Genomic DNA, 22,513 nt, shown 5'->3' on the forward strand with positions numbered 1-22,513 from the left:
ACATACAACTGAGAGAACTAAGGATCATCAAAACACTGAAAGAACATAGGTACCTCCATTTTATGGAAGAAGATATACAGAAACATAGATTGGAACACAATCTGTTTAATTTTGAAAAATACATTGGTTGTAAAACAGAGATGTAGTGAGAAAGGCATTTCATTTGCTTTTTGGGAGCAGAAAAAAGCAGGTTATTTTTTCTGCCCTAAAAACTGCAAACTTTTACAAGCTGCTTTTTTGTAAAGCTTGGAGCAGGTCTGCTCTTTGGAAAAAGCAGGCCAACTTGTAAACCTTGTAATGTACATACAGTGCTCCCTCTACATTCGCTGGAGTTAGGGATGAAGAACCCCATTGAACCACAAATAAAAAACAACAACACTTTTTTAAACCTCCCTAGCAGTTTCCAGGTCCTCCAGTGCAACTCTATGGTCAGCAGCTGCCAGAAGTTGATCATAGAATCATGCTACAAATGCCTAGAGAAGTGTTTTCTCTAGGAACTTCTAGTTTGTCCAGCACAGCTCTATGGTCAATTTCTAGCAGAATTGCACTGGAGGACTTAGAGATTCCTAGAGAGAACATATCAAAACCATAAATGTGGAGGCCAACTGCACTTCTATGAGATGTATACTTGTATGAGCGCAGCAAGTGGACACAGAAGAAAACAATCAGCTTAGGTGAAATGTGTTATGCAGGTAAGGAGATATTGTTGATAGTGCAGACAAACAATGCTTTTCTTTGCCTGGCATCTTTTAGAAAGAAGAGGATGCTCGGTTACGAGAAGAACAGATTCGGTTAGAGCGTGAAAGACATTTCCAAAGAGAAGAACAAGAGCGCTTAGAAAGGAAGAAGGTAACTGAAAAGCATATACAGATGGAGAACATGGGCTTGCATACCAAGAGGGAGAGTTTCTTTTTTTGTGGTTGGCCAGTACAATTCCCTCTACTTTTGATCTTATTGGCCAGATGGTTGACTTGAAGAGCCAAGACAGTTTTGCATAAAGAACAATCTCAAGCCTTTGGGAGATATTTAGTTGTAACTACATGGGAAGGAAACACTGGTGCCTGGTCCAGACCTTACTGTACACATGCACCAAGACTGTATTGTGGACCATGCATTGTAAAGAACATCTATAAAAATGAGCCTGCTGTATTTATGCTCTCACCAGAATCTTGGAAGTTCAGGCCAGGGGTGGGGGGGGGAGCTTTTACACTACATAGCTCTAGCACTATTAATCCACTTTGATTGTCATGGCAATGTCCTGTGAAATTCTGAGATTTGCAGTGTACGGAGAATTATTTAGAATTCTCAGCCAGAGAACTGTGGGGTTTTCCATTTGTCCTGCCACTGCCACCAAACAAGGAGATCTTTCATCGTCCCACTGAGGACAATGTGGAGACCTTTTAGATATCCTTGTGGTTCATTTGTGAAACATTATACAGGCAGCCTTTCATATCTGTGAATTTTTTTATCTACAAATTCAAGCATTTGTGGTTTGAAAATATTTTAAAAATAGATACATTCCAAAAAGCAAACCTTGATTTTGATGTGAACTCCAAGGCTTTCATGGTCAGCATCCATAGTTTTTCGTGGGTTTTTCGGGCTATGTGGCTATGTTCTAGAAGAGTTTGTTCCTGACGTTTCGCCAGCATTTGTGGCTGGCATCTTCTCTGAAGACACCCTTCTAGAACATGACCACATAGCCCGAAAAACCCATTAAAAACTATAAAACTTTTATACAAAGGACACCATCCTACTGTACCATTGTACAGTATATAATGGGACTTGAGCATCCATGAATTTTGGTAGCCAGGGAGGGGGGTCCTGGAACCAAACCTCAGCAGACACCAAGGGCTCACTGTACCTGTAATCACAACATTGAAAACCACCAATCATTAACCACTTCTACCACCACAGACACCATGTGTTTGAACAGAAACACTCTAATTGTAGCATTTCCAGAGTCACAAGTGTGCAATACAAAAGTTATTTATTAAGTAGCAGTTCAACATACAGTTAAAGATTGTTTGGTGTACAGAAGCTTATGGTTACAGAATTTGGAGGCTTGGTTGTTACTGTTACTTATTTAACCTATCTAAATCTTATATGATTCTAACATATCTCACATGGTTTAGTGGTTTGAACATTTAGATGTTTTTAATTTATTTACTACATTTATATCCTGCCTGTCTCCCAAAATGGGATTGAAGATGGAATACGACTTTGGACACCAGCCATGGAAACCTACTGGGTGACCTTGGCCAAGTCACACTCTTTCAGCTTCAGAGGAAGGCAATGATAGACCACCTCTAAATGAACCTTGCCAAGAAAAACCGATGTGTCAAATCCAGTGACTCTCTTAGTTCAAAAATGCTATTATTCAGTAACTATACATCTATACCCGAAATGTTTGTTGTCAGAACTAAATAGCAAGCATTAGCAAAGCCCAGTTAAACTACGCACAATTTTAATTTACTGGTGGGCTATTTTGTCATTTATTGTTAAACAAAACACCCATATTCCTCTTAGTTCTCATAACTTTCCTCCTCCTTAATTCTTCTGCCTGCATTCCCAGGAATTGATGGTAGGCAGTCTCCAGCCAGGCACAACTCCCTTTCTTTGTTATTTCAGCACAAAGGAGTGTAGTCAACAATCCCTCATAGTAAACACCCCATTCCATGTCCCATTGTATTTCTTCAGTATGACATAACACTTTACCCATGGCTACATCTCCCAATTCTGTGTTGCCAATTAATTCTATGGCAGGCAAGAACCATGATGCAGCTCCTGACATGATGATTATGGTTGCTGTAAGTTAGAAACAACCTGGAGCACACAGAGTGCCTCACCGGTATGCAAACCCCAGGACACTACCATGGCAGTTAAAGTTGAATCATAATAACAGAACGATATAGTATGAAAGGGCTCAGAGTTTCAAATCATGGACAGAACCTTCTCATGTACAACACTCTTTTCTTTACCTATTCCTTCAATACAACATGTTGACAGTTGACTTGAGTTGGTAAAAGCTATGGGAACCACTTTCCTTTCTCACTTAATTAAACTTGTTTGTAGTTGGGCACCCAAAAAAGCTTGATAACACTAAGAAAATCTTAGAATTCTCTCCCCATAAATATGTCTCTTTCTCTGTGTGCACATGTTTTCATATCAGAGATGTAAATCTTAATTTATTTCATTCTCATACTCAAGAACCAGGAATTTCAGAATCTCTCTTCTTGGGCTAGGAATTTCTGCCCCTTTCTTTTTCTTTCTGTTTTTACATTTTTAGGGTTTTGTGAAAAATTCATTTGCACAATATGTTCTTTGTGCAAATACTCTGAAGGTACCAGATGCCATCTGATTTTGGAAGCTAAGCAGGGCCAGCCCCAGAATACCACATGTTGTAGACTGTATTTCACAGGAAGGCTATTGCAAACCACCTCTGAGTATTCTTTGTCTAAGAAAACCTTATGAAATTCATAGAATAGAGAGGCAACGTGAAGGCAAACATGCTTGTGCATAATCTTTGTGGTACAGATTCAGATGCTTCCGCAGGTGTTCACAGAATATATTATAAAATGTTTAACCATGTTTAAGATAGACCATAATAAATTATGCTTTCTCTCTATGTCTCTCTGTAGCGTCTGGAAGAAATTATGAAAAGAACTAGGCGAACAGAAGCTGCAGAAAAAGTATATGAACTCAGTTTTATTCTATTTCATAAGAAAATATTGTGTATGTTTGTGTCTGCAGTACTTCAGTGCTTCAACTAACTTACAAATCAATTTATTTTACAGAAATCAAATGAACAACAAAATGGAGAGATAGCAAAGGAAACAGGTATTACTTTTTGCCTTCATCCAGTCAGACATGAACCTATGATTCAGAGCATGACTTAGGTAGGAGAGAGTTTGAAACTTGTAAACGAAATAAATTGAACAAAATTGAACATGATAGATCAGTATCTGAACTGTCAAAAACACAAAATTATCTTCTACAATAGTGATAAATGTGTGGTGAAATATATAATTAGGATTGCAAGCTTTAATTAGTTTAAATGCTGGATTTATCATCTAGAGTTTTAGATAATTAGTTGGTTGGGGGTCGTTTTTAACTGGCTTTGGCAAAATATTCAGTTCTGTCATCAATCTTTCTGTCTGTGAAAGCTCTGTGGGAATAATAAGGATTTACATTTGCATATTATAAAGTATTAAAATGACAGAAGGGCACAAATTATCTGTTATGGTTTTTCAGACGTGTATAAGGAAAGATTTCATGCTAGATTGTTTTGTAAATCTATGAAGTTACTACTAATTGGCTATTAGATGCTTCAGTAAAGTTGTGAGGAAAGTCAAACCTTTTCCAAGCTTAATTAGTGCTAGAACTCTGGAAGCACTTTTTATTCTTCCCCTACAATGTGGAGCATGTATTGCCCTAAGGATTTAACATAGGAAGCCAGGAAGTGATTCAGGCTGGTTAGGGATTCGGAGAAGGGGGGAGGCAAAGTCCAAAAAATGTTTCTAAGCTCTGTTAAGACTGGTGGTCTGTCTAGCTCAGTATTTTATATGCCAGGAATTGGCCAGCTGTTGAATCTCTGGTTTTTGGAATACAGCTCCTGTAATCTCTTATAGTAGGCCATGCTGGGTGGAACTGATGGGAATTGTAGCCAAAGTATCTGGAGAGCCAGAGGTCCCTTTTATTGGTAGACAGTAGCCCTACTTGCCAGGACTCCATATGGTGCATGGGACCTTCTTAGACAGTGCTTTTCAGTCATGTGAAGAACATACTTTTGAATATTCATAGCCAGCCTTCATGCATCTGGAGATTTGGTGGGAGCAGAGCTTTGTTCTGTTCAGAAGCTGGGTGTGGTTCCACTTTGATACCAAACACTGACACACCTTACTGATATAACATACACTTTAATGGTAATAAATGATACAGCAGATGGTATACAGTATGGAATCTTTCACTGATGGAGTCTGCCACTCATTGCACCCAGTCTTAGAACTCTGTCCCTAATTCTACTCAGAGTATCCCTGGCTGCAGGCCAATTCCCTGTGGCTAGAAATGGGGAGTGCCATAGGACAGAGGAAGTTTGAGTATTTACACTTTTCTACAAAAAGAAAAGAAGGGAAGGGAAGGGAAGGAAAAATGGGGGGAAGGGGGGGACAGTCATCTCAACGTGTGGATAAACTGAAATCTTTTCTGTCAGACCATGCACAGACAACTACCTTTTCTTCTTCTTTTCTGTCAGTGAGCAGTCCTACATCTCCCTTAAGCCCTGTTATGAGCTCTCAGGTTCAACATGTGCCAGAATCTCCACGCAACGGGGAAATGGTAACCCATACGCACGTGCTTATATCTCATGAGCCCACAGTCAGCCTAGACAGGTGAGAGACATGGCGCTGTTTGAAAGCACAGATTTGCTGAGCAATTTCATATGCTTTCTTCTTAGAGAAAAGGATATTAAATCAAATTATTTCTCCCATTGTTATGTATGTTTCATTCAAGAACATTTTCATCATCTGCTTTCCAGTCCTCTTGTATTCTGTGTATTCATCAGTGTCAGTAGAATTTGCTGTGATCAAAAATTGTAGCTCACAATAAGCCAAGTAATAATTGAAATCATCATCTGTCTCCTAGTGGCTAAGAGGCTCTTATTTACAAATGTAATGAGAACTTGAGAAGCCCTTTTCTCCTTTTGCCTGTAGCCTGTCATCATTGAAAAAGGAGCTGCTGCAGATATTATCATAATAGGCAATTGTACAGCCATAATGTCCATGTACAAAAAAGGTGGCTTACTCTCTTACATGGCCCCCAGCATGCTACTGAGTTTTTTAAAAAGCTTTTAGCATCAGTAGAATAAGAAAATGAAAAAATACCTTCTTTATATTTGAAGCTTTCCTCTTCATTGGGAAACAATTGATATTGGCCCATCATTCAGGGAAAGCTTTCAGGAAAGCTATACTCAGAGATTTAAATGTTGACCATGCTCACTGGGGGGTTCTGGATGGTTGTCCAAAGGTAGATTTCCCAAATTTTGGTAATGCTGTGGTAAGTTTGATTCAGACATAACAGTGAAACCTGGTTCCTATGCCTTGATAAATTAATCACTCTGTATACAAGACTCCTGTAAATTGAACAAAAGAAGATTGGAAACTGATCAGAACTCTTTGGATCAAGAAATGGATTAGCTTAACAGTTACAGAGAATTGGTTAATAATATCTAAGAAAACAAGAAGAAGAACATAAAATATACTATAATACAGCACTGAAAATAAAAAAGGGAGAAAAAGATTAGAAATATATAAAGAATAGGTGTTACGTTTACAATTTAAGTATGTACAGAGATCTTGTAGCAGCACTTTGAGATTAAATGAAAGAAAGAAGTTGGCAGCATGAGCTTTCATACACTAATGTCTACTTCCTCAGATGCATTTAGAGGCTGAAACAGATGACTCTCCTTTTTGAAATGCTACTCCTTTTTGAACCTGCAAAAAGCTGGCTTTTCTGCAATCACCATGGGTTTGTGGCACTCCTGTGGCATGTGGTGTGTAAACGCCATGCCACCAGCGCTCTACAAAACTGCTTGCCATACAGTCAAGCAGGCGGCGTGACACCAGCTTGGGGTGGCGTCAAAGGCTGCAGCGTCTAAACACTGCATTCTGATGCCACCCCAAGGGGCCATCTGTTTTGCCCCTTAGGTCTACAAAAGCTCATGCTGCGAACTTCTCTCTTTCAGTTAGGGCCAAAACACACTGCAGAAATAATCCAATTTGACACCACTTTAACAGCTGTGACTCAATGCTAAGGAATTCTGGGAACTATAGTTTTCTGAGACATTTAGTATTCTCTATCAAAGGCCCTTTACAAACAGGTCTTTGCGGCACCCCCGTCACGTGCTAGGAGCTGGCCGAGGACCAAGCATCCATACCAGCCTCACCCCAGCACGTGACAGGGACGTAATAATGATGACGCCCTATACACACGGGCGCCACCATTTTGACGTATCAGACGCATAGCATCCGCACGTCGCGCCCCGGATTTGACGCTGCGAGTGTGCGAGTAGTGCCTCGTGGCGTCCTATCCAGGGCGCAAGAACAAGCACCATTTTGGCACTTCTTCTTTGCTGCATCCAGGAACCGTGCAGTTTGGCTGCTGCGGTTCCCGGACACAGCAACCGGTGGCAGCGGCAGAGCGCTGCTTTTCAGTGGTCTGTAACCTGCCAGAGAGCTCTGGTGTCAGCACAAACCGCAATTCCCTAGCCCTGAGCCAGGACAGTTAAAGTGGTTTCAAACTGGATTATTTCTGCAGTGTGTTTTGGCCCTCAGTGTCAAAGGTGCTACAAGATATCTTTACATTCTGATTCTACAGACTAACATGGCTACATCTTTGAAGTTTACAATTTAAGTAGGAGAATTTCAAAAAAATGACAAATTTGCAAATTTCGCACATGCTGATAAGAAATTGAAAAGCATACAGAATTAAACAATGTGCATTGCAATAAGAACATACTTTATTTAAAAGAAAATGTTTTTTACAAATAATACTATAAGATGTGCATATTATATACATGATATTTTCAGCATTTATAGAGCATATGGGTAATCTATTGTGGATTATAAAATGTATATGTGTTTTATACATATCTGGATACAGAATGCTAGATCTAAATTCTGAGATTATTTCAATATTATGTGTATTTGGTAGAGTTGGCAAACTGCATTTTTAATAAGAAGTGTGTGTGTGTGTGTGTGTGTATATATATATAAAGAAACTTGGTTACTATTATGCTCCAAAACTATGGAACGACCTACCGGAGGAGATCCATCATATTTCCACTCTGACAGCTTTTAAGAAAGCACTTAAGACGGATCTCTTCCAGCAGGCCTTTCCAACTTAGTTACCCTCCCCAGATATAGAGACATTTGTTCCCTCATCTGTCTATTCTTCACCGTCTATGTTTCTGCCTATTTTTTTTGTTTAATGTTTTTAATGTTTTTATACTATTACTGTTTAATCCTGTTTTAGTACTGGGAATGGGGGGGGGCGCGGTAGGTCAAGGGTTTGATTTTTTAAAAAAACAAAAAAAAACCCTCTATTGTAATTTGTTGTATTTTATTGTTGTAACCTGCCCGGATTCTTCGTGATTGGGTGGGCTAGAAATAAATCTTTATTATTATATTATTATTATTATAATGAGTTGTAGCAAAGCTGTGATTTCCCTTTCTCTTCTCCCTTCCTCTTTCACACCCATGAGAGGGAGATCTAAAGCTCCTGCTTTCCATTTTACACTAGCTGCAGTTTCCTATGACGAGACTTGGAGAAATATAATTTTTTAAAACTTTAGTTTCAGAACGAGCTCATACCTAAAATCATAATTTAAACTTGACTTCTTATCACTAACAGACCACAGTGCCTAAGGCTAGGACATCAGTGGCAACTACAGTTAGGTTACTGGTACTGAACAGTACTGAACAGTAACAGTTATCTTTGATAACACTGAACCATTCTACACACATTGTTTCTGAACTGGTATAGCCACAACCAGGCATTAGGAGTTTAAATTATACTGATTGCATACCAGTATAATGATGTTCTTTGTGAATACAAACCTTTTTTGCTGTGGCTGTAGTGTCTGGTGGCTTCCATGTCAGTGTTCTGGTTAATCTCCTTTGGGTTTCAATCCAAACTTTAAAGGAGCTATCGAGATTTCTGATCTCTACATACAAAACATGTTTAGCACTTTGGATAATGCTTAAGAGTTTGGCCTAAAACCTGGAACAGATTCTCCATCCTACAGTCATGGAAATGCATCGATGTCCACAGTACACGAGGGCTGCCATCTCGGTACAGTCAAACAATGCAAAGTCCTTTCATGCTGGCTAATCCACATGATCACTTGAGCTAAAGGAAATGATTGTAGGCATAAGCCCTCCTACATTTTTCCCACTGAACCACTTCAGTTTGTGAGAATGAAAAAGTGCCCTTTCAGCTCTGCAGTCTTCTGCCTCCAGAAACATATACTGTGGGAACATGTCTTTAGCTGGCTAAGGAATGAGGCGGGGGGGGGGGGGGGTGCACATGCTTCTCCATTCTGGCAGAGCTGCATAGTGCTAGAGAATTTTAGAGCAGATCTCACCTCTTTGAATCCATGGCCAGTGAATTCTTGGGGTTTTGATAAAGACATTGCACTGATAAAGATACCTCATAGATGACCATGAATGGATACCCGAAGTAACAGACAGAGCCTGGCTGGCAAAAAACAACAAAAGAAAGACCCCACCACTACTAAATCATAACACTGAATTAAGTCCCTTAAAACAGAACTATCTGCAGTGTATCAAGGAAACCTCCCACCTGCCAAAATTTGATTGTGCAGCAGGTTAATTAGAATGTACCACCTGCTGCCTGTATTTATCTGTGCAAGCAATTATTATATGTTAATTTAAAGTGAACAGCAAGTGATGTCAATTATAGACTGTGTTTCCAAAATTCTGCAGATGGCTCATGTGGCTTCCTCTTCTGTCATTCTAGTGTTGCTTCCTAACATTGGGGCATGCGATCAGGTTTTGATCAAAAGGCAGGCGAGTCGTTCGATCACAGAATTGCTTCACTGCATCTAGGCCTGGCTAACCTGCATACCTGTAAACCAATAAATATTATGGCCTTGTTACTTACGTATCTTCATTTCTTTGTGTAGTTTGTCTCCCTTTTGCACCACATCACATTTTCACCATTAGCACCACATGTCACACTCAGTCAGCCCAAGAGGAAGACAATGGCAAACCTCCTTTGAATAAACCTAGGCAAGAAGACTCAATAATAGTATCAAGTCACAGTTGATGTGAAGGCATCTAACAGCAGCAGGAACATGTGGTCCAATAACTGTAGAGTCAGTAAGTGCCTCACACCTTCTCTAAAGGAAACCAGTGGTTTGGAAACGTGCTGGATCATACCTAAATATTTTAATGGCATCTGTACTGCAAATAAAATGGTACATGTGCTAAGCTTATCACATTATAGACTTCAGTAAAAAAGGTAAATGTTTCCCCTTTGATGTGATCGTCAAGTCATGTCTGACTGTAAGGGGTGGTGTTCATCTCCGTTACTAAGCCAAGGGAGCCAGCGATGTAAAATAATATGACTCTTTGGTCATGTGGACAGCATGACTAAATGTTGGGATGCATGGAACATTGTTAACTTCCCACCAAAATGGTACCTATGTATCTACTTGCACTTTTACATACTTTCGAACTGCTGGATTGGAAGATGCTGGGACTAGTGATGGGAGCTCATTCTGCCCCGTAGCACTTGGGCCTCAAACTGCCGATCTGTTGACACTGTAATCATAGTCAGCATCTTATCCACTGAGCCACCATGCCCCATAGACCTCAGTAGTGTATAATAAAAACACAGAATAAAAATAATCAAATGTTTTCCTATGAAATGTTTTTTTGTTATCAGAAAGACCCATTACTGGTTTCCTGTATTTCAGTAATCTCAACCCAGGAAAACATACAAATGAAAATGGAGTGACTATGCAGGATGAAAACATTGAAGAGCTCATCAGCCTACCCATGGGAACAAAACCATCCAGATTGGATGCCATGAACAATGCTGAGAAAGAGAGCACTAACATTCCTTTAACTCCCATTTTGGCCTTTGAAGAGAAGGGGACGCTAGGGCCATTGCCTCAGGTAGACAATGTTCAGACACATCAAACAGCAGGTAGGTTTCCTTTCAGGCTCTTTGAATCATCTGGTTTCTAACTGCCACGAGGCATTCAGGAATCCAGCAAGTGTCTGGCTTAAATTTGTGTCCAGAACAGGGACTGAATTGTATCAACTCTACATTAAAAAATATTATCTCGCTTTTTAGACTAAACTGCAACTTAAACAGCGAAATAGAAAGGAACTTGAAGATCACTCTTGCTCAACCCGTAGTGTATGGCATCAATATGAATTGAAATGAATAAATTCCATGTAAAAAGTTTTATTCCAAGCCTAAACTACTACTTTTGCCTATACATGCATGTATTTATTAAGGAGCCCATGGATTTTCTTCATAGGGAAGTAGTAAGAAAACAAGCTTTAAGTGCAAGGCTCTTTTACCTTTCTAATATACAGTGTGCACGCGTCATATGCGGGTGCGCCTTAAATAGCTTCCAGCATACGCTGGAAGCCACACCGGAAGAAGCGGCGCCACACCCCAGAAAAAATAATGGGGTGCATGTTTGTGGCACATGCACGCCACTGCGAGCACGAGCCCCACTGCCCTTAATGGAGCTCAAGCATACGCGGAATTTCCCTTACGCAGGGGGGTCCGGAACTGATCCCTCACGTAAGGGAAGGACCACTGTATATATAGAAATTGAAATTTTAGTAAGCCTAGCTTGTCTTATTTTTCATGATGAGCTGTGGTGGTGAAAATGTATTTCTCTGATCATGAATTCAATACTGCAGGAGCCATATCCTCCTTGCCATGTGATTACCACAGGATGGAGTGACTGAAGCAAACACACTTTATCTGTGGCTTAGATACTGAGTTGCTGTTTCATGACTGAAGGATAATCTCATTCAGCAGTGGTACCACTAGAAAAAAAGTGGGGACTTGTTAGATTTTATGGAGCTGCAAAAATTATTTCTCTTTCCCCCCTAGTGCTTATAGAGGGGATAGGGAGGAGATTTCACCATATTGTGGTCCCTCTCTAGGTCATTTAATATGACCTAAGACAGGTCATAATAATATCCAGAACAGGTCTTTTTTCAACAGCACATGGCCCAGAAGTTGAGCAGGGGGTATTGGGGAGTGCACAGGGGCTAAAAAGAATGGGGGAAATTTTAATTCGGCAGGCTGCCAGGTTTTCTAGAGGTCTCGAGAATGGGCTTGGGGGGCATATGCAGCCCACCCTTTCCTAGCCCTGTATTAAAAGAATTGTGGGGTTGTATTTTTTTGGTAAATTCCCACTTGTGGCAGCACCCAACATCAACTTTCGTATTATTCAAGAGAATCCCACAAAGCCTCCAGAAAGAAAAAAAAATGGTGAGAAATCCTCTCCACCACACTTCCACCATTCGGAGCATCCCTCAAGCAGAATTTTGTTAATAAAAACATAGGGTCCAAATTGTTACTATGATAAAATACAGCTTGTTGCAGTTTTTCCCCACAGTGAAGATACATTATTTCTGCTAATTTGTTATTTATTGGCTTTCCTTGTAGAAGTTGTCTGATTCCCACCAAAGCTGAAGTAAAGATCTCTGGCACCAGTGGAGTTCCTTCCATTCTATGAAGGAGTGTTGTCCTTTTTGCACTCTTGAATTTTCTGTGGATTTCTTGGACATCGCTCTGTTTGTTTGTTTTTAAAGGCCATAGTAAAACCAGCAGAAGAATTTATTGGAAATAGACTTGGATTATCTTTTTATCACATAGATCTCACCAATAGGAAAATCATGTTTCATCTTTCATAAATTGCTTTTATCCAGCAAGTTCCTTTGGTTAGCATAATGGCTATTTTCTGCATTCCTGAAGAGAAAAAAAAATTAACTGGATTCTAACAATAATAGGCTGATTACTGGACCTGTTGGTTTTATATTGTTTTGAAGGTGGGTATTTGGTTTTTAAAAGCATAATGTAAAATCAGAGGAGAATCTTTTTACATTTTACTGATTGAATACTTGAAAAGTAAATGCCTCAGTACTCTACAAGTAGGGCTATTGGGGTGTTGTTTCTTTTATTTAAACCTGTTGGTTTAAATATTATTGCAGAGAACTCTTAATTATGGGGGCAAAATATAGGCTTCTGTATCAGGTTCTTGTAAATGTAACTCCTACATGGACATTCTGTATATTTAGGCATCACTACTGTCTTCTTTCATTTGCTCTTTAAAATAAAATAACACAGCAGGTTTTAAAATGTGAAAAATCAAAAGCATTATTTTTTCATGGATGAAATGAAAACCTGTTGTTATCCTAGATAATGTATTTATTAATTTTGTTCCGTACAAAATAAATCATAGAAAAAATGTGATAAAAACTTAGTTTCTGCTTCATTAGTTGATGCGCTTTGCCCAAAAGCTCTCAGTTGGTCATCTCTATCTCTGAATCTAAGTGTTGAGGAACAGAGTTCTCTTTGGCTTATGGTGGGGTCAGTGCCTACCACATGAAAGCTGTGAGGCTTCTGGATACTCTTAGTGCACCAAAAGCAGGTATTTTTTAGTGTTATGGGGCTTTGAAATGCAGAGCAAATTCTATGGGTGATAATCAATTACTGTAACAGAAAAATGAAAATAATGGAAGCCAGAATCCTGATGGGTAGTTATGAATGAGTAACCTACAGTTACACGGTCATGACTGTTTCATATTCATGATCCCTACATATCACCTAGTTATCCTCACCTACTGGACAGTAGCCACTGTGATCAACAGGGGTCTGTTCCCCGTTGATTGGGAAGTCGTTGGCTAATGTTACCAGCCTTCCTCATACAAGTGATCTCTGGCATGGGGAGGTGGTTGTGACAAGGACCCTGCTTCTGCCATCACACTGCAGATCATTCGCATGAAGGGATGGTACTGTCAGTCATGTGTTTTCCTATTGACAAAGGAACAGACCTTGCCCCATTGATCACAGTGGCTGCTGCCAGCTAAGTGGGGTTTGGGAAGGTCAGGCAAGTCAGTACATAGCTCTGTAAGTTTGGTAGTTAATGTATTTGCAACTGCCCAATAGGATTCTGGCCAACATTAGTACAGCCTCTGAATGATTGTTGGGAAAAAATGGGTCCTAGAACAGATCAATCTAGAACTCTCTCTGGAAGCCAAGATGAGGCTGCCGTATTTTGTCCAGATCGTGAGGAAAAATGAATCATTAGAAAAGACCATGTTGCTAGGAAAGGTGGAAGGCAGTAGAAAGAGATGAAGACCACATGCCAGATGATTATACTCAAATCAGGGAAGGCACATGCCTGGGCCTACAAGGCCTGAGCAGAAAGGTTGAGGGCAGGGGTCTTGAAGATGTCTCACCCACAGGATCTCTATAAGTCAAAGTCGACTCTGGGGCAGCTAACAACAACAAACAACTGAAGTTCTGCATCTTGATTTGCATACAGCTGGAGTAGGCAGATTCTGGGCTGTGGTCTGGATCAAACCCCAAAGTCTTCCCCTGGCCTGCAAGCCTGCTTGTGAAGCAACCTCCTTCTACAAGGAACAGATGGGGCACATGGGGCCAGCTTCCTCCAGAGCTATCACTTCTAAGTGATCTAGACATCATGATGGGGCAGTTCTCAGAAGCTTCTGGCCTTTCCTGTTGAAAGAGAAAGGATGGTCTAGATCAAATGAAGTAATAGTCCCACTCTATTCTGCTTTGGTCAGGCCCCACCTGGAATATTGTGTCCAGTTCTGGGCCCTAAAATTCAAAAAGGATGTGGAGAAACTGGAGCGTGTCCAAAGGAGGGCGACTAAAATGGTGAAGGATCTGGAAACCATGTCCCATGAGGAACGACTTACGGAGCTGGGGATGTTTAGCCTGGAGAAGAGAAGGTTAAGAGGTGATATGATAGCCCTGTTTAAATATTTGAAGGGATATCATGTTGAGGAGGGAGCAAGCTTGTTTTCTGCTGCTCCAGAGACTAGAACGCGGAACAATGGATGCAAACTGCAGGAAAAGAGATTCCATCTAAATATTAGGAGGAACTTCCTGACAGTAAGGGCTATTCGACAGTGGAACAAACTCCCTTGGAGTGTAGTGGAGTCTCCTTCCTTAGAGGTCTTTAAGCAGAGGCTGGATGGCCATCTGTCGGGGATGCTTTGATTGTGATTTCCTGCATGGCAGGGGGTTGGACTGGCCCTTGTGGTCTCTTCCAACTCTACGATTCTATGGGGCAAGCCAACATCCTTGAGAGAGATGGCTCCAAGCCACCAGGAGCACCTCAATGCGACAGTAATTGAAAAAGTAGCCAAAAGTGATGTTCCCTGCCATATGTGAAAGGGATGTGTGAACGTACAGTCTCCATATTATCCTTGCAACAAACATGTTCACTTGGCCTTACTGAGAGAGAGAGATTGACTGACCCAAGTTCACCCAGTTAATTTCATGGCTCATTGGGGATTTCAATCAAGATCTCCCATCTTCCAGTCTCAGACTGTAACCCTTACACCACACTGGCTCTCCTGTTCAACAGGATACTCAATTACTCTTCTGTTCTTGAGGTCCATTTTCTGACATTTTTGTAGGTTTTGAATCTGAAAATGTCACTGCTATTTTGCCTATCTGCCTATTTGTCTTTCCTTTTGTACAAGGGCTTTTAAATAGCCTGATAATAAATACTACTGATATGTCACTATAGAGTGATATCAAAGTTGGATTTATTATTTGCCTTCATTTATTCATTCAACTTATAGCCTATCATTTTCCCTTGAAAAGGGACTAAAGGCAGCTTATGGTAAAATACTGTAGATAAGTAAAATGAATGAAAGCATTTTAAATTTTAAAATCTGTAAAAAAAAATGCACACATTCCCTTTATGCAGGATCTTGCCTTAATAAAAAAGGTCCTGCCTTCTGGTGGCTAGGAGAGAGTGGCCACTGAGAAAGCCAGTCAAAAGAAGTGGTTTTGTTGAATTCAAGTCAATTTTGATTGGGCTGTCTCATGCCAAACTACCAAGAAATTCATCTTACTAGGGATGCTGATTTGCACTTCAGTTAAAAAAAAAAAATCTTCAACAGATGTTGTTTACAGGGTACATGTTATCTTTCAGAAAACTATACCCACTGTGTTGGAACTGGGAAGAGTACGCTTTGAAGGCCAGAAATAAATTATCTCTATTACTTAGAGTCAGTCAAAACTAGATATAAACCAAGGTTTGCACTATAACGCACAACCTTTCTATTGTGGCACCCAATTGTGTGAAAGCCCCATCTAGTCAACCTTCACCCTAACTCTGCTACCAATTTAAGTGATGCACACCCAAACCACAATCCTTTTCTATGATGGCAGGCACCTGGGAGTTTTTATCCCACCGCTGCCACCTGTGTTTTGTATTGTGAGTAGCGTGGTATTAACTCAAGTCCAGGCATGTCCTTCTTGGATCAAACAAATAAAACTTTATTTATTTACCTAGTGGCCACATCATTGTCATTTTATCAGACCTGTTTTAACATGGTCCTGACATTTAATTCATTACACCAATGGAAATCCTTCTATGAGTGAAACAGGGGGGAGGTAGTTCTGTCACCCCATGGCCGTGTTTGCCCTCAGAATCTCTTCTAGCCTGTGGGATCCTCTGATGGGCACAAGAGGGAAGGAAAGAAGTGGTGAACCAATGCAGTTCATTTCTCACAAGAATTTTCAAGTCATCTCAATGTTTAGACAGTAAACTGGACTGTCACGCATGCCCTTGCAGTTGATGTCATTCTTCTAATGGAAAATGACTGAACACAGACTTTTTTCATGTGCCTGCTAGCAGATAATTTACATATAGCTTAGTAAGTAATTTTTCCCCCCAAATCAAGTTTTTTTTTAATGGACATTTACAGAAATAGTTCTGTGCACAGTATGTGTCATGTTAACTGGTTGCATTATATCATGCAATCCCACTGTGTTCATGTTTATGCACAGATGGTTAATCAGTTCTGTCAATGCTTGAAGGTATGTCCTGGTGGAAGACTGCAGAGATTCTGAGACTTACATTTCACCACCAGGATTTTAGCACTTTAGCCGAGCATGAACTTATTGGCAAGCTCTAGAGCTAGGAAGGCTGCTCCAGGGTTTATTTAAAACAGGATTTAGTTTTTCAAAAATTAACAATCTGGATTATTGGAGTTTGGAGTCTATGTGTTGTAGAAAAATCAGGATGAAAGATCCAATGAAGGCTTATGTTACAATGAGCTTGTTCCCACTTAGGATTTGATACGAATTAAAATAAAACGTTTTTAATAAAATCGAATTAAAATAACACAGTTGTTATCCCGCTTTCAGAATCGCTTTATTCATCGTTCCCATCTGCTTGTTTAATTCGGATTTTTTACCTGCAAGCGTTCAGTAAGCGTTCTCACTTGGCATGAAATCGGTGTTTAAATAAAGCGATTCTTCTCCTCCATACCTTATTTGGAGTTGTCAATCAATACTACGTCAGAATGACGTAACGGTAACCCGCATTAATCTGAATCGATTTATCTGTGACATCGTTTCCATCTCTGTGACCGTTTCTGATTCGATTTATTTTTGGCGTTTTTTTTTTAAAATGGACCAATCAAGGCGCTTAAATGATCAAACGTCATAAGCGCTGTCTGCCTTATTATATACATTTTCCCTCCGAATTTAGTAGGAAACCCAAGCTCTTTCCAGAGGAACTATGGGATAGGTTTTCCAGGGCAGCATCCCCGCTTCATGTCTCCTCAGACAGCCAGGCAGAATCCCTTCAGAGAGCCCACAGAGATCAATGAGAAGGAGGCTGCTGGCAATGCGAATTTAGTAGGAAACCAAAGCTCTCTCCAGAGGAACTATGGGATAGGTTTTCCAGGGCAGCATCCCCGCTTCATGTCCCTTCAGATCAATGAAGGAGGCTGCTGGAAAAGCAGGGAGGGAGCACTCTTCCCAAAGATTCTCTTTCCAGGGTTGGAGGAGAAGGCAGATTCCATTTGAGAAAGAGAGGGAGAAAGGCTCTATCCCCCCCCCCCATTGATCAGAGCCCTTCCCTGTCTGGGCGAGATCAGATGCCTCCTCGCGAGGAGCCTTCCCTTCCCTGCCTGGGCAAGATCAGAGCCCAAGCGGGCAGGGAATGCCTCTTTGAGAGGAGCCTTCCCTTCTTGCCTCTCCTCCGTTAGAAATGGGCTCTCCCCACACAGAGGGGAGGTTGCAATCCACCGGGAGAAGCCTTGTAGTCCTTTGCAGATGCAGGCGCTGGAGCAGCCGGGACTTCAGGCGCTTAAAGCGCTGTAGAGATTAAGTGCCTGTAAACCATTAAAATAAAAAATAAAAATAATCCTTATCTCTTATTGAAAGACCACAGCAGACAAAGGGGTGAGGGAAGAAAAAATGGCGACAGCCACGACGGATGGGGACAGAAAGGGCAACTCCCCCAATGACAGCCCCCATCGCAGTCAGCTCCTCCCATCCTTCTAGCCCGATTCAAATGCTATCGTTCTCATCTAAATACTCCGGTTCCTAACTCGAATCAAGGGAAAAACACTAGGTAGGACCCTAGTGTTTTTTTAACACGCGTTAAATGAGGAAAACACGGATTTAAATTTTAACCCGGTTCTGGATTCGATTTCTTGTGGGAACGATTCCGGGTTGGTCTAGAACTGTTCTAGATTTAAACCGAATCCTAATGGGCACGCTGCCTAATGAAATCGATTCAGAACGCGGGGTTTCCCCTAGTGGGAACAAGCTCAATGTCTTTAGCTCAGTCATAGTCTCAAAGGTGCTGCAGGATTCCCCCTTCCAACCTGTCAACAAAGGGAAGAAAAATGGAGAACTGCCTTCCATGCAAAGAACAGGAAGAGGGCAATGGGTCAAACATTTGAAATCTATGTGCATGTGGTGCAGAGCACATCCTGCTGACCAATCAGAAGGCAGCTGAAGACCAGCCAATAGAATGTGGGCTGGGACTTTTGAACATTCCATGTGTCCGTTGGTTTTGGCAGTTGGAATGTTGACAGTTGGGATTTGACCGTTGAAGGAACAGTTGGGTTCCTGAGGGGAAGAGTCAGTTAGGGCTTGGGATCCTGAGAGTGAGGGTTTCAGGGATAGAGAAGGATGGTGAGGGGTAGACTCTGAGTGGAAAAGGGCTCCCTACTGTTTCACTTCCTGGACTCTGGGAAAGGGAGTGGCTGGAGTGTGATATCCTGCGGAATAGTGTTAGCTTTGGGGACTGTTAGGTCTAATTTTAAGATAGGAACTTAATAAAAGGATTGAGTGAATCTTAGTTATAAGTAACTGGTGCCACAAAGGATCCAGCCACCCTCCTGAGGGACTTTTCAGACTGGCAGCATCTTTTTGATGTTGCTTCCTGTTTAAATGCCTAATCATTATGACTCACAATCACCCATTTATGCCTGGTTACTATTAAAACCCACATTGTACATTTTCCTTGTGACACTTTTGTTGGAATTTATTGAGACTTGCTCTTGAAATACAGAAAAGATAACGTACCTGATCGTCCAATCGCAATGGCAACGTCTTGGATGATTTCGGATAAACAGTTGTGTGGATTCTCCCAAGGGACTGCTAGAACCTAAGAAAAAGAGAGAACCCCCCCCCATACAAACACCCACAGAAACGCATTCTCATATTATTCATGATGCTGAAAGAGAGAATAGTCACTTTACCTGTTCCTTCGTCTATTATATATGAACGTCTTGCATCTGAGACACTGTCTCCTCCTCCTGATCTGAAAAAAGCAAACTCAAGATCTCAGTGCACCACAGTCCCTCCCAGTAACCCTAAAGAAAGTGGGTGGAGGGGGAATAGTTGGTCAACTTACTTCTATGGAAGTAGAAAGATGCTGGCCGGTAGCAACAGCCTAGTGGTCACAGAATGGAGCAGCTGCCACAGTGACCATGTGGGCTTTTGCAAGAGCATTTCACTTAAATTTGGTTCTTCCCTCTGTCTGAAATATAAGCAGAGCTTCATGTTAATACACTCACCCCCTAGAAATAGAGAGAGAAAATGGAGGGGGAGAAGTTGGTCCACTTACGTCTATGGAAGTAGAAAGATGCTGGCCAGTAGCAAAAGCCTAGTGGTCACAGCATGGAGCAGTATCCTCAGGGATCAAGTTGTCTTTTTCAAGATCATTTCATTTGAAATTGGTTCTTCCCTCTGTATGAAATATAAGCAGAGCTTCAAGTTAGTACACTCACCCCCTAGAAATAGAGAGAGAAAATGGAGGGGGAGAACTTGGTCCACTTACTGTTATGGAAGTAGAAACATGCTGGCCGGTAGCAAAAGCCTAGTGGTCACAACATGGAGCGGTATCCTCAGGGATCATGTTGGCTTTTGCAAGAGCATTTCACTCGAAATTGGTTCTTTCCTCTGTCTGAAATATAAGCAGAACTTCATGTTAGTACACTCACCCCGTAGAAATAGAGAGAGAAAATGGAGGGGGAGAAGTTGGGCCACTTACTTCTATGGAAGTCGAAAGATGCTGGCCAGTAGCAAAAGCGTAGAAGTCACAGCATGGAGCAGTATCCCCAGGGATCATGTTGTCTTTTTCAAGAGCACTTCACTTGAAATTGGTTCTTCCTTCTGTCTGAAATATAAGCAGATCTTCATGTTAGTACACTCATCCCCCAGAGAATCAGAGAGAAAATGGAGTGGGAATAGTTGGTCAACTTACTTTTATGGAAGTAGAAAGATGCTGGCCGGTAGCAACAGCCTAGTGGTTACAGCATAGAGCAATAGCCCCAGGGACCATGTTGGATTTTGCAAGAGCATTTCACTTAAATTTGGTTCTTCCCTCTGTCTGAAATATAAACAGAGCTTCATGTTAGTACACTCATCGCCCAGAGAATAAGAGAGAAAATGGAGAGGGAGAAGTTGGTCCACTTACTTCTATGGAAGTAGAAAGATGCTGGCCAGTAGGAAAAGCCTAGTGGTCACAGCGTAGAGCAGTATCCCCAGGTTGTCTTTTTCAAGAGCATTTCACTTGAAATTGGTTCTTCCCTCTGTCTGAAATATAAGCAGAGCTTCATGTTAGTACACTCACCCTCTAGAAATAGAGAGAAAAAAGAGGGGGAAAGTTGGTCCACTTACTTTTATGGAAGTAGAAAGATGCTGGCCGGTAGCAAAAGCCTAGTGGTCACAGCATGGAGCAGTATCCCCAGGGACCATGTTGGCTTTTGCAAGAGCCTTTCACTTGAAATTGGTTCTTCCTTGTCTGAAATATAAGCAGAGCTTCATGTTAGTACACTCATCCCCCAGAGAAAGAGAGAGAAAATGAAGGGGGAAAAGTTGGTCCACTTGCTTGAATGGAAGCAGAAAGATGCTGGCGGTAGTAAAATCCTAATGGTCACAGCATGGAGCAATATCCCTAAGGAGCATGTTGGCATTTGCAAGAGCATTTCACATGGAATTGATTCTTCTTTTTCTCTGAAATAGCAAGCTGCTGCTAGTGGTCTGGGCCCTTCTACATTCTGGCCCTAAGAAGAAAACAAAGGACCTTATCACACTGAGGTTATTGGAGCTAAGATCAGGGGTGAGTGCGAATTGAGTGATCCGAACTGACGTTATAACGTGGCTGTTTTATCACACCTGGTTGCTGTTCTGTTGCCCTTCCGAAATGAGGGGAAATCGAATCCAAGGAAGTCACATGATGCAGATTCAGGCAAAGCGGAGTGAGTGCACATTGTATTTCCACACTGGTGCATACCATGGGGATTCAACGATTCGAATTGGGACCCTTGCACATGCTCAGTGGGGCCCTGAAAGCATCCTGAACCTTTGCACTTCCAGGGTGAAGAAGGGAGCCTGGCTCCACTTTCATGGGAGTGACAGCTGCACCTTTCTTCCTCCCTTCTATTTCCCCTCCACTTTCACGGGAATGACACCTATTTTCCCTCCACTTTTACGAGAATGACAGCTGCACTTTTCTTCCTCCCTTCTATTCTCCCATCCCTGGCAGCCAAATTCAAACAGTCCTCCGTGTCAGAGCCCCCTTCCATTTCATCCACATCTATATCTATCCTCTTGTCATTCCCCTCATCTATTTCCGCAACATATGTCTATATCTATCCTCTTGTCACATCATCCCCTGCATCCTCCTATACCCTGATCTGCTCCCTTCCGTCACCCTGACACCTAACCCATCATCCCCTGGCCCCAGAGACCTATCCCATCACCCCCTGACTGCCTCTGCCTCCCGATCCAGGCCCCAGCGACCTATCCCATCACCCCCTGACTGCCTCTGCCTCCTGATCCTGACCCCAGCGACCTATCCCATCATCCCCTGACTGCCTCTGCCTCCCGATCCTGGCCCCAGCTATCTATCCCATCACCCCCTGACTGCCTCTGCCTCCCGATCCTGGCCCCAGTGATCTATCCCATCACCCCCTGACCTGACTGATGTGTATTTATATACAGTGGTACCTCGGGTTACGAAATTAATTCGTTCCGCGGCTAATTTCGTAACCCGAAAAACCTTCGTAACCTGAATTGCCATAGGCGCTAATGGAAAAAAATAGCTCTCTGCTGCCCTCCGGTGGCGAAATAGCGCCGAGGTTTTTTCGTAACCCGAAAAAACCTTCGTAAGCCGAAACAATAAATCCCTATGGGATTTTTTCGTATCCCGAAAAATTCGTAAGCTGGGTAATTCGTATCCCGGGGTACCACTGTATGTGAGTGTGTGTGTGTGAGAGAGAGAGAGGCAGGGAGGGAAGGAGAGAGAGAGCTCCAATGGAGCCCCGGTTGCCCTGAAAGCGGAAAGGGCCACCAGAAGCAAATGGGGCAAAATGCCAGCAGGGCATCATGGGAGGTTTGCAACCCGGGGGTCTTGTGATGGTGTTCAAGAGCACCAGCAGATTGG

General features: G+C 41.8%; 1 protein-coding gene across 3 annotated transcripts in view; it reads left to right on the forward strand.

Moving 5' to 3' along the window:
• The window catches only part of MAP7 (microtubule associated protein 7), a 135,328-nt gene extending 122,291 nt beyond the window's left edge, over positions 1–13,037 (forward strand). For 2 of the 3 annotated variants that reach the window (XM_042471159.1, XM_042471169.1), the window contains exons 13-18: positions 754–849; positions 3,639–3,689; positions 3,795–3,837; positions 5,252–5,387; positions 10,496–10,728; positions 12,220–13,036. In XM_042471159.1, coding sequence (XP_042327093.1) covers positions 754–849; positions 3,639–3,689; positions 3,795–3,837; positions 5,252–5,387; positions 10,496–10,728; positions 12,220–12,230 — 570 coding nt within the window. In that variant the 3' untranslated portion in view covers positions 12,231–13,036. Of the gene's footprint in view, positions 1–753; positions 850–3,638; positions 3,690–3,794; positions 3,838–5,251; positions 5,388–10,495; positions 10,729–12,219 lie in introns of all 3 variants that reach the window. The other variant, XM_042471149.1, reaches the window with a different exon arrangement.
• The last annotated feature ends 9,476 nt before the right edge of the window (positions 13,038–22,513 follow it).

The sequence above is a fragment of the Sceloporus undulatus genome, chromosome 1 (assembly GCF_019175285.1).
Source record: "Sceloporus undulatus isolate JIND9_A2432 ecotype Alabama chromosome 1, SceUnd_v1.1, whole genome shotgun sequence".
In the NCBI taxonomy this organism is placed as follows: Eukaryota; Metazoa; Chordata; class Lepidosauria; order Squamata; family Phrynosomatidae; genus Sceloporus; species Sceloporus undulatus.